Source organism: Delphinapterus leucas, chromosome 14, assembly GCF_059928025.1.
Source record: "Delphinapterus leucas isolate spDelLeu-1000000601 "Yukka" chromosome 14, BTC_Dleu_Yukka2, whole genome shotgun sequence".
Taxonomy (NCBI): Eukaryota; Metazoa; Chordata; class Mammalia; order Artiodactyla; family Monodontidae; genus Delphinapterus; species Delphinapterus leucas.
In genome coordinates, this window is record NC_143142.1 from 51,137,467 (window position 1) to 51,152,208 (window position 14,742).

The 14,742-nt window shown below is 38.7% G+C and overlaps 1 protein-coding gene across 1 annotated transcript in view; it reads left to right on the plus strand.

Annotated features, from left to right (window-relative positions):
• Positions 1-14,742, plus strand: part of FHOD3 (formin homology 2 domain containing 3) — a 497,208-nt gene that overhangs the window by 367,903 nt on the left and 114,563 nt on the right. Inside the window, exons 12-13 of the mRNA XM_022587005.3 lie at positions 8,022-8,156; positions 12,201-12,251. Of these exons, the coding sequence (XP_022442713.2) occupies positions 8,022-8,156; positions 12,201-12,251 (186 nt within the window). The remainder of the gene's footprint in view (positions 1-8,021; positions 8,157-12,200; positions 12,252-14,742) is intronic.

Sequence of the window (14,742 nt, forward strand, 5' to 3'; positions counted from 1 at the left end):
AATCATTATCTCAGCAGGTCTTCATCATGTATCTTCCCTTAGAGAATGGGCTGGGGATGTAGACACATATAGACTAACATATACAGATTACTCTGACTTAATACATCCTCATTATTCAGTATCTAATTGATTCATTAGGTGACTAGTCATGCAGCTCTTCTAAGTGCCAGGATGCAGAGATGAATGAGAAAATAGGATCTGACCCAGAAACTTAGAATGCAAGAGGAAATATAATAACATATATGGAAATGATGAAGGCCAAATTTAGGGTAGTGGTCATTTTTAGGAAAGAAATGAAAAAAAATAAATATTTAAGCTGAGACATGTACTGTGGCAAGTACTACAGGAATGGTACTTTACTAAGTACCCGTGGTGTGGGGACAGAAGGAATATAGGTCAGTATGGGGGCTCTGGCCTGATGGGCCTGTTTAAAAGCTCAGCTCTGCTACATCCTAAATTTAACTTTGCTGTGCCTCAATTTCCTCATCTATAAAGGAGATAATAATAGAACTTAGTACAAGAAGTTGCAGGGATTAAAAGAGCCATTTTGTGTAAAATAATTGGCACCGTGTATTGTCTCCATAAGTGTTAACTATTATTATCAACCATATTTCAGTGCAATCGAGTTCCTGTTCCAGACGTCCCAGCAAGGGAGGCTTGAACCAGATGGGATTTCTGGGGCAGTTCCTGGAGACTTTTACGGCCAAGATTAAATACTGCAATTCCTCTCACTCAGAGTATATCATCCACTCCCTTGCAAAATCTCTCTGGCCTCTGGCCACCTGCATTCTTATGTGGCTTCATTTGGTTGCAGCTGCCTTGGGTGTAACTTAGATGACTTCAACTTTCCAGGTGCACTCCGGGTGGCACGCAGTCCTGATGATGGACCCAGCTTGTAGCCATGATGGGAAGGTTCAGATCAAACCCACATCCCACTCTGGCCCCTGAGGCTGAGAACCTCAGGCTGGAACTCCCCTGCATCTGTAGAGTTTAGACTTCCAACATAAAGTGATGTGTGTTCAGTGTCTACTGTGGCCCAGATGCTGTCCTAAGCAAACTCATGGGTACACTCTCATGTAAACCTAATAGTACTTCATGAGTTGGGAGTATTGTTATCGCCATTTTACAAACAGGTAAAGTGAGGCTCAGAGAGGTAAAATGACTGGCCAAACTCAGGTTTTCTCAATCCAAAGCCTTGTGCTTATTCCTTTACACCCTAACTTGTCCCCAGACTGGCCAAGATTAAACAATGCAGCAACTTCCAATCCCTACAGGCATTTTCCTGAAAGATTGAATATGAAAGATAAAAATCTGTTGAAGATGCCTTTATAAAGAGAAAAATTCACCATACTACCTTGAATTTTGGTGTTTGGGTATTTTCTTTTAATTTTTTCTAGCAATGATTTGGGATATTCCCTTTGTATGGTTTGAATGCATTCCAGCATTGGTATTATAGGTAAGCTTATTTCCAGAAATAGGATTTATAAGGCCAGGGTTTATACTCTTACATGTTTGGCTTATCTAGGTAGAGGGAGATCGAGGGGAATTTAATTTATTAATATTATATGTATAACTCTTTGTTCCCAGTATGACCAAAGTAGATTATATGTTCATGAGGCCCTTTAATTGCCCTTTCCTGCTACAGGAATCTGTGTTAGGGCACCCAAAAGAATGGATCTTGAATTGTAGAAGGCATTTGCTGCATTTTAGGAAAAGAGGAACCAGTCTTCATTGCTTTGCATTAGCAGCTCACATCTCAGTTCTGAAAGGAAAGAGCCTCCACGTGTTGTCAACACTGCCTGCCTGTGTGTTCACTGATACACACTGGCCTCAGAGCCAACACGAGGTCTGCCTTTGCAGCGTCTCAGTGGACAGGGGATCATCTGCATTCCCTTTCCTTAGAGGCACCCAGGAAGGAATGACAGCATCCACTAGATAAGATTGAACACTTTTTACTTTCTCAAGTTCTAATACTATTCTGATTTTAAACAAGCTCCAGTATTCTCATTTGAAACAAGGAAATGATGTTAATGAATGATATAGAGAAGCTTCACTGTGACCTCATTAGTATAGCCACTAATGACCCATTATTAAGTTACCATGCATGAAGTTTTCTTGAAACAAGCTGATATATTTAGAAGAACAAATTTAAAGTCAGAAGCATAAGGGGAAATGGCAAGGTCCTTATTTTGCTCCTCACCCAAGAGCTTCTCTCTCCTCGCTCTGAAAAGAGAACTCAAGAGATGAAGCTGCTGATCCTTACGAAGACCACCACACAGGGCAGGCTGGGAGCTGAGCTAGAATCAGATTCGCCTAAAATAATTGTCCTATGTAGGGTACCTTATTTTTTGTTTTGTTTTTAAATTTTGTAATTGGACATAACTTTTAATGTTCAGCTAGCTTGGGGCTTCAAAGATATTTTATATTAACTGTGAGCTATTTGTCTACCCAAGGACTTTTGATTATTAAAGAGAAGTGGAATGAATTTTAAAAATGTATTCCAGGCTTACAGAAAATTGTAGATAATTACAGAAATTATAGAGCAATAAAGAACATTATATATAAAATTGAAGACTTCATCTCTTTTCTTCTTCTCTGGAGATGACCACTACCCTGAATTTGGTGTTTACCATTTCCATATATGTTTTTATATTTTTCTAAATATCATGTATCCCTAAATAGTGTGTGGTTTTGCTCTGCATGTATTTAAACTTCATAAAAATGATAGCATGCTGTTCATGTTCTTCAAACTACTTGTCACTATCAGTATATTGTGCTTTTGAGAATCATCCAAGTTAGTCCGTATCACTGTATTTCATTCATTTGCTCAAGTATAGAGTATTCCATTTGTAGATATTTATGCTGTTTCTAATTATTAGCTATTAACAGTACAAAACGGTGTAATATTTTGTATTCTTGTACATGTCTGTCATCTTTATACATGCAAAGGTTACTCTAGTATAAACCTGGAAGTGGAATTGCTGGGTTGCAGGATATGCACATCTTCAAATGTATTAAGTTTCTCCCAAACGATTTTATCAACTTAGACTCCCAGAAGCAATATATAGGAGTTCTTGTTGTCTTGTTCTGTGCTTAGTGTCATCAGGCACTAATTTTTGTCGATCTTCAACCTGAGAGGTGTGAAACAATATCTCACTATGGGTTTAGCTTACATTTCCTTTCCCTGATTCCTGGTGAAGATGAGTAGCATTCATATATTCATTGGCGATTTAATTTTCTTCTTCAGTGAAATGCCCATTATCTTTTGCTCATTTTTCCATTGCCCATTTTTCCCCTGGGTAGTTTGTCATTTTCATACTGATTTAGAGGGGTTCTCTTTGTATTGAGTTTACTAATACTTTGTGGTTTATATGTGTTATAGTTAGCTTCTCCCAGGCTGTGGCTTTTCTTTATCCTTAGTCTTTCAATGTGTACAAATTTTAAATTTTAACATATGCATATGTATTAAATTTTCCCTTTTTGATTTCCCTTTTGGGTTTCTTGTCTAAAAAAATTATTATCCTAATATCTAGAAGTTGTAAAGTTTTGCTTTTTACGTTTTCACTTAAACTTTCTAGAATTTATTTTTGTGTCTGGTATGAGGAAGGGCTAACTGTATTTTGTCTTCTATAGCTAATAGTTGTCTCAGCACCATTGGTTAAATAGTTCATTTCCTTCCTGCTGATAAGCAATGACACATCTATCATGAATCAAGGTTCCGTATGTGTATGAGCCTGTGTCATTCCATGTTTCTGTTCTTGCACCAAGACCACATTCACATTTAATCATTGTGGTTTTAGAATGGGCTTGATATACAGTGGGGCCAGTGATCCACTTTGTTCTTATTCAAAATTGTCTTGGTTATTCCTGGATCTCAGTTCCTCCATAAAAATTTTGGAGCCACCTTGTAACGTTCCATGGAAAATCCTTTTGGAATGTTGAATAAAATTGATTTGGAATTGTACTAGAATTGTATAAATTGAAAAAGAATTGGCATTGGCATCTCGACTGTATTGAATCTTTCTATATGTGAATGTGATATAATTATCATTCATTTGGGTCTTTTAATAAAGTTTTATAAATGTCTTTCATATAATTAAGTAATTCATAGTTACCTTGTGGTTAACTTGGTAAATTGTTGCTGATATATGAAAATACAATTGCTATTTGTATGTTTTATATTGAGAAACCTTGCTAGACTCTTATTAATTCTAATAACTTGTAGGGTTTTTTTTTGATTCTCTAAAAAGCTGATATTATCTGCAAATAATGACATATTTCTTTCCCTTCCTTCTGCTTTTATTTGTTTTACTTAGTGTACTGGCTAAGAATAACTTCAAATACAGGCAATTCTGGGGTATCCTTGTATCACTTCTAATGTTAAACTGCTCTTAATGTTTCAGCATTAAGAATGACGCTTACCATAGTTAAAAAATTTTTTTTTTTTACTGAATACCCATTGTCAGGTTTAGAAAGCTCTCTTCTATTCCTAAGGATAATGAATTTATTACATTCTTGCTTTTCAAATTGTTGAGTTGCTCACTCATTATGCTTTAGAAGCATCCTAAAAGTTTTGATATATAGTCTTTTCATTATAATACTCTTTGAATGTTTTCTAATTTTCTCCTTTGACCTGAGTTAATTAGAAAGGTTTAAAATTTTTCCAATTATATGGATTTTTCAGATGTATCTTCTTGTTATTTATTTTTAACTCAACTGCATTGCGGTTAGGAAGGTAGCCCACATGAAAACCAATTCTTGGTATTCATTCACGAGCTTGAACTTTGTCACAGGATTGACCATCAGTTTTTGAATAGTTCCTGTGTATTTGAGAAGATTGCATTTTCTTTAATTTGGGGCACCAGGTTATATATGGTCATCTGCTCGGTTAAACCTATTAATCAAGTTAAACAAGTCTGTTACATTCATAACGATTTCTCTCAATCACTGTGTGAGTGGCATAGGAAACCCCTCCACTCTGATCGTGGATTAGATTTGGCTGTATATAACAGAAAAATAAATAGGTAACAGTATCTTAAATAAGATAGAAGTTACACAAGCTAGTCTGGACTTTGTTTATATGAAAGATAACTAAAATTCTATCTATGCCTACAGGTCCAAGGTGCTATAGTAGCTGCCTAGTGAGCCCAGAATATAGGTGTTACTGAACTTAGGTCTGGCTGCTCTCTGCTCAAAAGTCAATACTCAAGATTCAAGTGCTTTAGCAAAGGAAACCATAAACAAGATGAAAAGACAACCCTCAGAATGGGAGAAAATATTTGCAAATGAAGCAACTGACAGGGGATTAATTTCCAAAATATACAAACAGCTCATGCAGCTCAATATCAAAAAACAAACAACCCAATCAAAAAAAATGGGTGGAAGACCTAAATAGACATTTCTCCAAAGAAGAGATACAGATGGCCAACCAACACATGAAAAGATGCTCAACATCACTAATCATTAGAGAAATGCAGATCACAACTACAATGAGGTATCACCTCACACCAGTCAGAATGGCCATCATCAAAAAATCTAGAAACAATAAATGCTGGAGAGGGTGTGGAGAAAAGGGAACCCTCTTCCACTGTTGGTGGGAATGTAAATTGATACAGCCACTATGGAGAACAGTATGGAGGTTCCTTAAAAACCTAAAAATAGAACTACCATGTGACCCAACAATCCCACTCCTGGGCATATACCCTGAGAAAACCATAATTCAAAAAGATACATGTACCCCAGTGTTCATTGCAGCACTATTTACAATAGCCAGGACATGGAAACAACCTAAATGTCCATCAATAGAAGAGTGGATAAAGAAGATGTGGTACATATATACAATGCAATAGTACTCAGCCATAAAAAGGAACGAAATTGTGCAATTTGCAGAAATGTGGATGGACCTAGAGCCTGACATAAGAGTGAAGTAAGTCAGAAAGAGAAAAATAAATATCGTACAATACCGCTTATATGTAGAATCTAGAAAAATGATACAGATGAACTTACTTGCAAAGCAGAAATAGAGACACAAATGTAGAGAACAGATGTCCCCCCCGGGTGGGGGGAGGGGGAAAGGAGAAGTGGGATGAATTGGGAGATTGGGATTGATATATGTACATTACTATGTATAAAATAGATAATTAATGAGAACCTGCTGTGTAGCACAGGGAACTCTACTCATTGCTCTGTGGTGACCTGAGAAGGAAATCCAAAAAAGAGGAGATACATGTATACGTATAGCTGATTCACTTTGCTGTACAGTGAAACTAACACAGCATTGTAAAGCAGCTATACTCCAATAAAACTTAATTTTAAAAAGTAAAATTAAAATTAAAAAGAAAAGATTCAAGTGCTGGTAGAAACAGAAAGTTTGCTTTAATCAGAAAACCGGCATCCTGGGGAGAAGGTGGACTCATGTCTCAAAACCAACTCTGAAGATTTTGCTCAGCCATGAACATTTTTAAAGGGAAAAAGGGGGAGTAATCTCAATCATTGAGATAGGGGGTCAGCTTCATTGCCATCTCCCATTGCATGCAGGCTTGTCAACTCCTTGTAATCTTCCTTTAGATGCTATCTTGTTTTAACAGTTTGTTCATAGGATTACTGACAGGGAAGCTGGGGAAAAGATTTAGTCATCTGTTAATTACTTATTCTTCATTTTTACTTCTTTGATCTAAGGAAAGAACCAACAGGTTAAGCAAGGTATTGTGTGATCAAAAGGTTTAAAACGTATGCTTGGGCCGGAGATGAGCAGGGCATGGGGGCTCCTGGTTTAAGGTTAGTTACAATATAGCTTTGCTAAAGTGACAAGACAAAAGGAGCTCTCTCCTGCAGAGAGCTCTTTCCTGCCAAAAGCTGCTTACGTAGGATTTGGTTACTCCCTCCCTGTAGCTACTGGGGATGGTGGTTTCTTCCCTCTACTTCTCCTCCCACCTCTGATTGATATCCAGAGGTGACTCACCTTTTCTAGGGAGAACAGCTGTGTGACTTATGGCAGAATGTGTGTGATGCAAGAGTCGCATCTTTCTCCTGGGGGGACCTTGTGTTCCCCACCAAGCAGGTATATTTTCATCAAATTCAAGTAGGCTATTACCCAAGCTATATATTAGAAATATTTGTGTCTTAGTTTAGAAGTTTTTTTTTTTCCCCCTCAATAAATGAAGGGCCAATTGTCTGTAACAGATTATGTTTATTATTCCCCAGGGGTCCAACAGACTCTTCTTCCCAGCTAACCCTCTTCTTTATTTTCCATGTAGTTATCTAATTTTGCCTTCTCCTACCCATTCTCCTGACTTAACATTTCCTATGACTCTTCACTGAGGCCGTCACACAGCTGACCTTCCCCGACACAGCATCTTCAGTGAACAGTCCAGATTGTTTGTGTGGTATTACCAGAGTCAAGTGCCATCCTCTGAATAAGCTGCATGTTCATGGATGCTTCTTGACATGGAATGAAATTTCCTTAATTGCATTTAGATTTCAGACCATTGCTGTCTTTTTCTCCTTATCTGTCATCCCAACATCTTGTTTTAAGATGACATAACTATGTTTGGAGGTATATTGAGAAACTGGTTTATAGCAAAATATTTTTAGTACATGTAAAATAGAAAAGTTTTAGATTGAATGTTGATTCCAGCTCATCAAAGTCTTATCATAGACCAGTTTTAAAATGTGTGTGTGTGCGTGTAGAGAATAATGTATATATATTTTAAGTATATTCCTAGAATACTTATTGATAATAATAGCACTGATTATTGATGACTGCTTGTATGCCAAGCATGTTGCTTAGTATTTTATATGCATTATCACTTTTATGTCCTCTGAGCACATGAAGCAGGTTATTTACCTCCATTTACAGATGAAGATCTTGAAACAGAAGACCTGAGACACTCAGTAATTTTCCCCATGTATTACCTAGGTACTAGCAGACCCTCAGTTCTAACCAAGGACTTACTGATTCCTGCATTAGTACTTTTAGTCACTGGACAAGCCAATCAAACATTAACTCATTGTATCTTTAGGTCATCACTGAGTGGTATTCTCACGTCATCCTTTAGGCAGCACCAAGAGTCCTTGGCGGCAGAGAGAGAGAGGCGGCGACAGGAGAGAGAAGAAAGGTTGCAGAGAATAGAACGGGAGGAAAGAAACAAATTCAGGTAAGACAGATTTTAAGATTTTTTAAAGAATGAGCTGAAAATTAAATCACATGCCTTCACCATTGCATATGGTTAATATTTATTTTATTGGACACCTAAAAGAAGATGCTTTTCCCACTTTCTGGTTTGTTTCTTACTCCCTGTAGCAATATTTCATATTTTTTAAGCAATAATTTTTCCTTCTATGGGGGAGAAAGAGGCATTGTGCTGATTACTCCCAGCCCATTGTCCCTCTGATTGCTTTGGTCTCTGTCCAGCTCCAAGGATGTGTTCTTTGGTGTGGCCCACTCCAGCTTCCATGTCTTGGCCTATCTGCCCCGCTGAGTCCAGCGTCACTCCTTTTCTCCTTCAGCCAGATCAGCTGTCCCCGTTGCCCGCATCCTCCCGGTCAACCTCCTAACACTCCCTTTGCCTGGGTTCAAGCTGGGCAGTGCTTTATAAAACACCAGACACTTTCCTTACACATTTCATACCTTCTACTATTCTTTTGTCCCCTTTATCTTTCCCCTACTTCCCTCTTGCCTTCCCCATCTCCTTCCTTCCCCCTCTTTCATCTTCCCATTCACCTCTCCCATAGCTTCCACACTCTTTTTTTAATTTCTCTCCCATCTCCACTTCCTTTTTCCTCAGTTCACTTTTTTTGGGAAAAGTATTTCAATCGATTACTCCCAATGAAATCTACAAAGAATGTAAAGCATTGTCAATGAGGATTTACAAGTTCAATGATGTTTTTTTTTCCAGCAGCCAGGAAGAGTACGTAGAATTGTAGAAATGACCAAAACATGAGCAGAGTTCTGAACTTGCCTTGACCGTAACTCACTACTATATGAAAAGAAGTATCCCAAGTCTGTGGGTGAAACACTAATCCTGACTTTTGTAAGATGGGGCTAATGGGCTGCATGAAATAAACCAACATCATTCTCATACCATAATTGTGTGGTATACCTTGAGCTGTCAGATTTCTACCAAATGATATATGGAAAGACCAGACCTGTATGCACCATTTCTCATGAGGTAGCTCTGGAAGTTGTCACTTTTGGAAAGACCAATTTGTAAAACCACTGGAACAGGTTAAATGCTTCCTGATTCAGTGCCTTCTGAGAGATTCACATATTTCACCACCAAATAGCAGCAGAGAATCTGACTGAAACACATGGAAAATTCAGAGATTAGCTTACGCATCTAAAGATTTTGATTGAAAACCTCTTAAAACAGGGTACCAGTTCTGGGAAAGATGGAATCAGCACACTCCCTCCTGTCTCTTCTACCACATTATTCAGTGCAACCATTACTCATGGACAGATTTAAAGCATGGAGCTCTGAGAACTCTGAACTGTAAAAGGGAGCAGGTGAATTGGGGATGGAGACTAGCATTCAAAGCTCCACCAAACCAGTGAGAGTTTACCATTTTTTCCCTCCAATATCACATGGCATGTACTCAACAGCACTCCAAAACTCAGAATCACATACCAAGTGTGAACTGAAAGAGCTGTAAAAGAAGGCCTCTTTTTCTGGACTGGGGAGCTGCAAAAGGAATTCCTGAGGGTCAGAGAGTTGAGAAGTCTCCTGTTTTTTCTTATTTTTTTCTTCTCTCCTACCCCAGCCTCCAAGCAATATTGTTACAGAAGCACAGTGATGGCAGCAGTGTCCAGGCAGGTGCCTAAAACTCTGAGGGAGGGAACCCTTCCTGTGATCAGAAGAGCATGACTGCAGGAGCACTTTTTTTCCTCTCTGTGTCCTCCTGCTGCATTGCCCTATATGCAGATAGAACTACTGAAAGTCTGCAGCAGAGCAGGGAAAATAAAGCCCAAGCTTTCTGGCTAGAGGACCAGGAAGGGAGACCCAGGGAATCCAGAAAATGATGGGAAAGTCACAAAGAGGAGAGAGATCAAGAGAGCAATCCTGAGATCCTCTCTAGTTTTGTGCACATGTGGCTCAGGACCTAAACAGCATACCACAGACTTTGAGAACTAAGTACAGAGTGGAAGAACACACTCAGGTCCCAGACTGGCCACTGGGTGGTGCATATAAGGGCCTGATGTGAATAGCACTAAAAATATTTGAACACTGAGCTAACATTGGAACTGATATCAGAAGGCAGTCAGAACTTGCCGGCTGAGCTTGACTTAGTTGATTGCCTGCTAAAAGAAAACAATCAAGATTCTTCATAGAATTTAAATAATATCCAGAGTCTCATTACAAAATACCTAAAATGTACAGAATGCAATCCAAAACAACTTGTCATAGAAAAACAGGAAAACTCTTAAAGGAAAAGAGAATCAAAATATGCTAACCACAAATGGACATAGATGTTGTCATTATCAGACAAAGACTTTAAAGCAGTTATTATAAACATGTTCTAAGATATAAAGACAAATACTCTGGAAACAAATGAAAAGTCTCTGCAGAGAAATAGAAGATATAAAGAAGAACCAAATGGAAATACTTATAGAACTGAAAAATACAATAACCAAAATAAAAAATTCATTGAATGGTTTCAACAGCAGAATAGAAATGAGAGAAGAAAGAGTCAGTGAATTTGATGTTAAAACAACAGAAATTCTCCAATCTGAAAGACAAAACAAAATATTGAAAAAAATGAACAGTGCCTCACGGACCTGTAAACAATACATCTAGTATTTATATCTTTGAAGTCCCAGAAGAATAGGACAAGAGTGCATTGTAATATATATTCGCACACATGTTGGCAGAGTGAGAATTAGACCCGGGCAACCTGTCTTCAGAGATCACGTTCATAGCTATTCACTATTTCCTCTTGGTCATAAAAGGATCTCACTCGTCATTTAAGAGCATAGAGAGACCCTGGCAAAATAATCCTTGTCCAGAAAGGAATGCTGATCATCAGTAAAGACTGCAGAGAACTATTAATTATGATGACTTCAGTTCCATTCTGAAAATCTGAGGATGTGAATGAAAAGAAATTCAAAGAAGGAAATAGGAAAAGCTCTATAGAGTAGTCCCTGGGATTACCCAAATGGCTGATCCTTTATCAACCACTTCATTGATTTAAGTTAGTCATGATCCTTGTGCTTTTTTCTTTGCAAAGCATTCTTATCTGTTGCTATTTTTGTCGAATATGATCTTAAGTTTCCTGGGTTATGGGAAATATTATTTCTAGTGTGGTAAGTGGTGAGAACGGATGTTTATAAATGATAACAAATTTGTGTCTTTGTTGCTTTTTCTCCCTCTCCTAACCTGCTTTAGTTGCTCTGACTTAGTACCCCTTTATATCCAGTTATCAGTGCACAGAGGGGTGGAGTACTTAAGCTACCTTGTGAGGTAGAAAACTGTGATGTCAGAATTCTCCAGGAAAACAAATGGTTAACTGAGAAGTGACTGACCACACAGTCTTAAACTTAGATTCAAGTTGGAACCTCTCCAGTAGGAACAGAAAAACAAACATCAAAATTAGACAAATTTGGACATCTTGTGGATAAAGACAAGAGAGAATGCACAAAGCAAGAGCTTCCAGTGATCCCTGCTTAGAAACCGAGAATGTGAGGGATGCGGAGAAAGAATCCTGGGCCCTGGAAGGAACGTGCAAACTGTAGAGTGCAACACAAAATGGCCAAGACACTTGGGCCCACTCAGATTTAATTCTTGAGGTGAATGTTGGGGAGTTACCAGAGCTTGATTGTATGTTAATCACTTCTGAAAGCTATTGCTTGCTTGTCATTGCCATATTTTATTTATGAATTGTTTTAACTTTTAAAAATGTTTTTATCTCCCCTCCCCTCATATACTTAGTCTTCTTTCTGAAGAGTAATTAGCAAAGTCTCTGAGTGAATCCAGTAATCCCAAGTTTTCATCCCTGTGATTTTATAGAAAACTCATTATATTTAGTGCTTTTAAAGTATAGCCTTTATATTTATTTTTTAAAAATTCAATGACAACCACTTTCCATTTCTGATACGATAATGGGCTTTCATTATATACTCTGTTAATGATTTCTTGGCAATTTTATGAGCATCTAATTCTGTTCTTTTCCTTTCCCATTTCATTTCTTCTGCATATTTCCATTAGCCGAGAATATTTAGACAAAAGAGAAGAGCAAAGACAAGCAAGAGAAGAAAGGTTTGTATTTGTATTTGTTTCTTTCCCATTGTAACCAAATGGCACGTGACTTTGCACTCAACCAAGCATGCAGAGGAGACTGTGTTAATTAAAATATAATAGCTTCATCTAAGACACCTAAGACCTTGGGTACCTGGCATTTTGCGGAACAGAGTGTCCTGGTTATCTCAATTTTCCAAGAAAGTACAGATTTATTATTTAGTCCCCTCACGGTGTGAGATATGTGTCTGTTCCTCCAAAACTGTTCACCAAATAAGCATATTCGTTTGGCATGTTGGCATATGGTATATATTTTAAATGCTTTGCACCACCACTGCTGAGCCTGGGTTAGGTGTCCCTCCTGTGTGTTTCTAAGCCACTGGCTCAGCATTTCTTCAACAAATATTTGAGCACACACACTATGCCATGCACTGGCTGGGGTGCCACACCCTCCTGAGACTCTCCATGGAGATGCCTGGTCATTTGCCTGTCTTCCTACTGAACCGCACTCAGTTCCTGGATGGCAGGAACCACACCTGATTTTCCTTGGTGTCCCAGTGCCCGCCACAGGGCTTGCACATAGCAGGCACTTAAGAAGGATGTATCGAATAAATGAGCAAAGGAACCAACAGCTTTAAAATATTTAAGCTGTAAACCATTTCAATGTTCATTTCAATAGCAACATACTTTGAATCCCATTAAGCCATGCCAAGTTAATGTATTCAGTGTCTGGTAAACTTAGATAAGCACAGGAAATTGTTTTTGGAAGTAGACCAGCAAAAGGCAAGTTTACCCCCTAGCACTGTACAGCCTGCAGTTATTCCCTCCACCACCAGATGGGGTTACTGCATGGAGAGCTGAAAGGCTGAGTTCATGCCAGAGCCAGTCAGGAACCTAAGTCTCTGAATTATGCCAATAAAAAGTGGAATTGTGCTAATTTTTTTTAGACACCATCAGCTAAATAGATCAGGACAGTCTGAGGCAGGGAAGAGTGGATACTGCCTGTGTTCAATTAAAAAATTAGATGCTTACGTCAGCCTCATAAACAAAACCATGGCATTGCTTTAATTCCGGCATTCTGTTAGATTATTGCCATCCTGGTAATCAGTTGTGGCCAGCAAGTTTAGAGTGAAGGTTGCTGGCAAAGAAACAAAGAGACTTTTTTGTGTCTAATTAGTACCTGTTTTTGACATTGGGGGACATGACGTATATACCCAGGTTTAAGAAATCAAATTTTATTTTTTAGATTCCCCACCAGATTCTGCACTTTTTTTGAACTTTTGGACAACTTGACTGTCATGTTATGTCTGCACAGGCAAGCCCTCAAAGCTCCTGGAGAGATGACCAGGTGCTGTGTCAAGGTCTGAGCTGATTCAGACTGACCTCAAATTTTTCCCAAATCACTTAGGGCTACTACCTCTTGCCGAGTATTATTTACTGCTCTTTCCCCCAAAGTGGAGCATGACTTATACCTGGAAAATTCATGCAGAGGAGTTTTCCACTCCTCTTCTCTCCCTTGTTGTTCTGCTCTCCGACCTCAGCCCCACACCACCCATCTGCCTGGGCGTTCTTAGCTGGTGCAGGAGTGGGCTCTCCATGGCTCCACGGGGGATTCCTTCCTTACAGCCCACCCCTGTTTCCCCAGAGGTTTGGGGAAGCAGCCAAGCATTTTCCTTTGATTTGGACCAGCCACTTTTCCTGGTTAGTTGGATGCTTGAATTACCTGGTAAAGATGGAAGTGAGGGAGATATACTTTCATCCCTTGTTGGAAAGCAGTTGGGAATTCCTGTTAAGCCAGGAAAAGATAAGATTTCCAAGTATAATGGAATTTGGAAATGGATGGGGAAACTAATGGAGATCAGAGGTGGAAAGAGACATGGAAGAGGACTCTAACTCTTCATGTTTGTTTGGTCCCATGACTCTTTCCCCTAATGCAAAGACTCAAAAAGACAGCAAGAGGCACAGCAGAGGGTTTTTGAGGTTCATATCATCGAGTGTAACAAGATAAATGTCATTTTGCTATTTTGAGGGGTAATGAATTTTTTAATTTAAAAATTTCAATTCATGTCATCTCATTCCATAATTTCAGGCAGTGTTTTATTGATAATGGTGCAGACCCAGAGTAAGTTTCTGTTAGGTTTATTTCTAATTTTTTAAAGTATTATAAGAGAGGATCTCTCTGATATTGATTGACTTGACATTCATGAATAATCCTTTTTTAGGTGTGGTAAGGAATGAGATGCAGGCTGGGAACTATTGGAGTGGGGTGGGGGTCAGGGTGGAGAGTAGTCTGAGGGAGACAGCGGGACATGGAGAGGAGGTACCTTATGGGAAACAGGTTCTGAGGACAGAGTGCAAGGGGGGAAGTTGGGACTGGGCAAGGATTTGGGAAATTATGCCTGAAAGTGATCGTGAAGCAGTAAGAGAGGGTTCTGAGCACAGTCTGTGGACAGAGTAGAACTTAGAGGGAGCCAGGTTTTGATTTAATGTAAGGTAGAATTTCCGAGTAGTT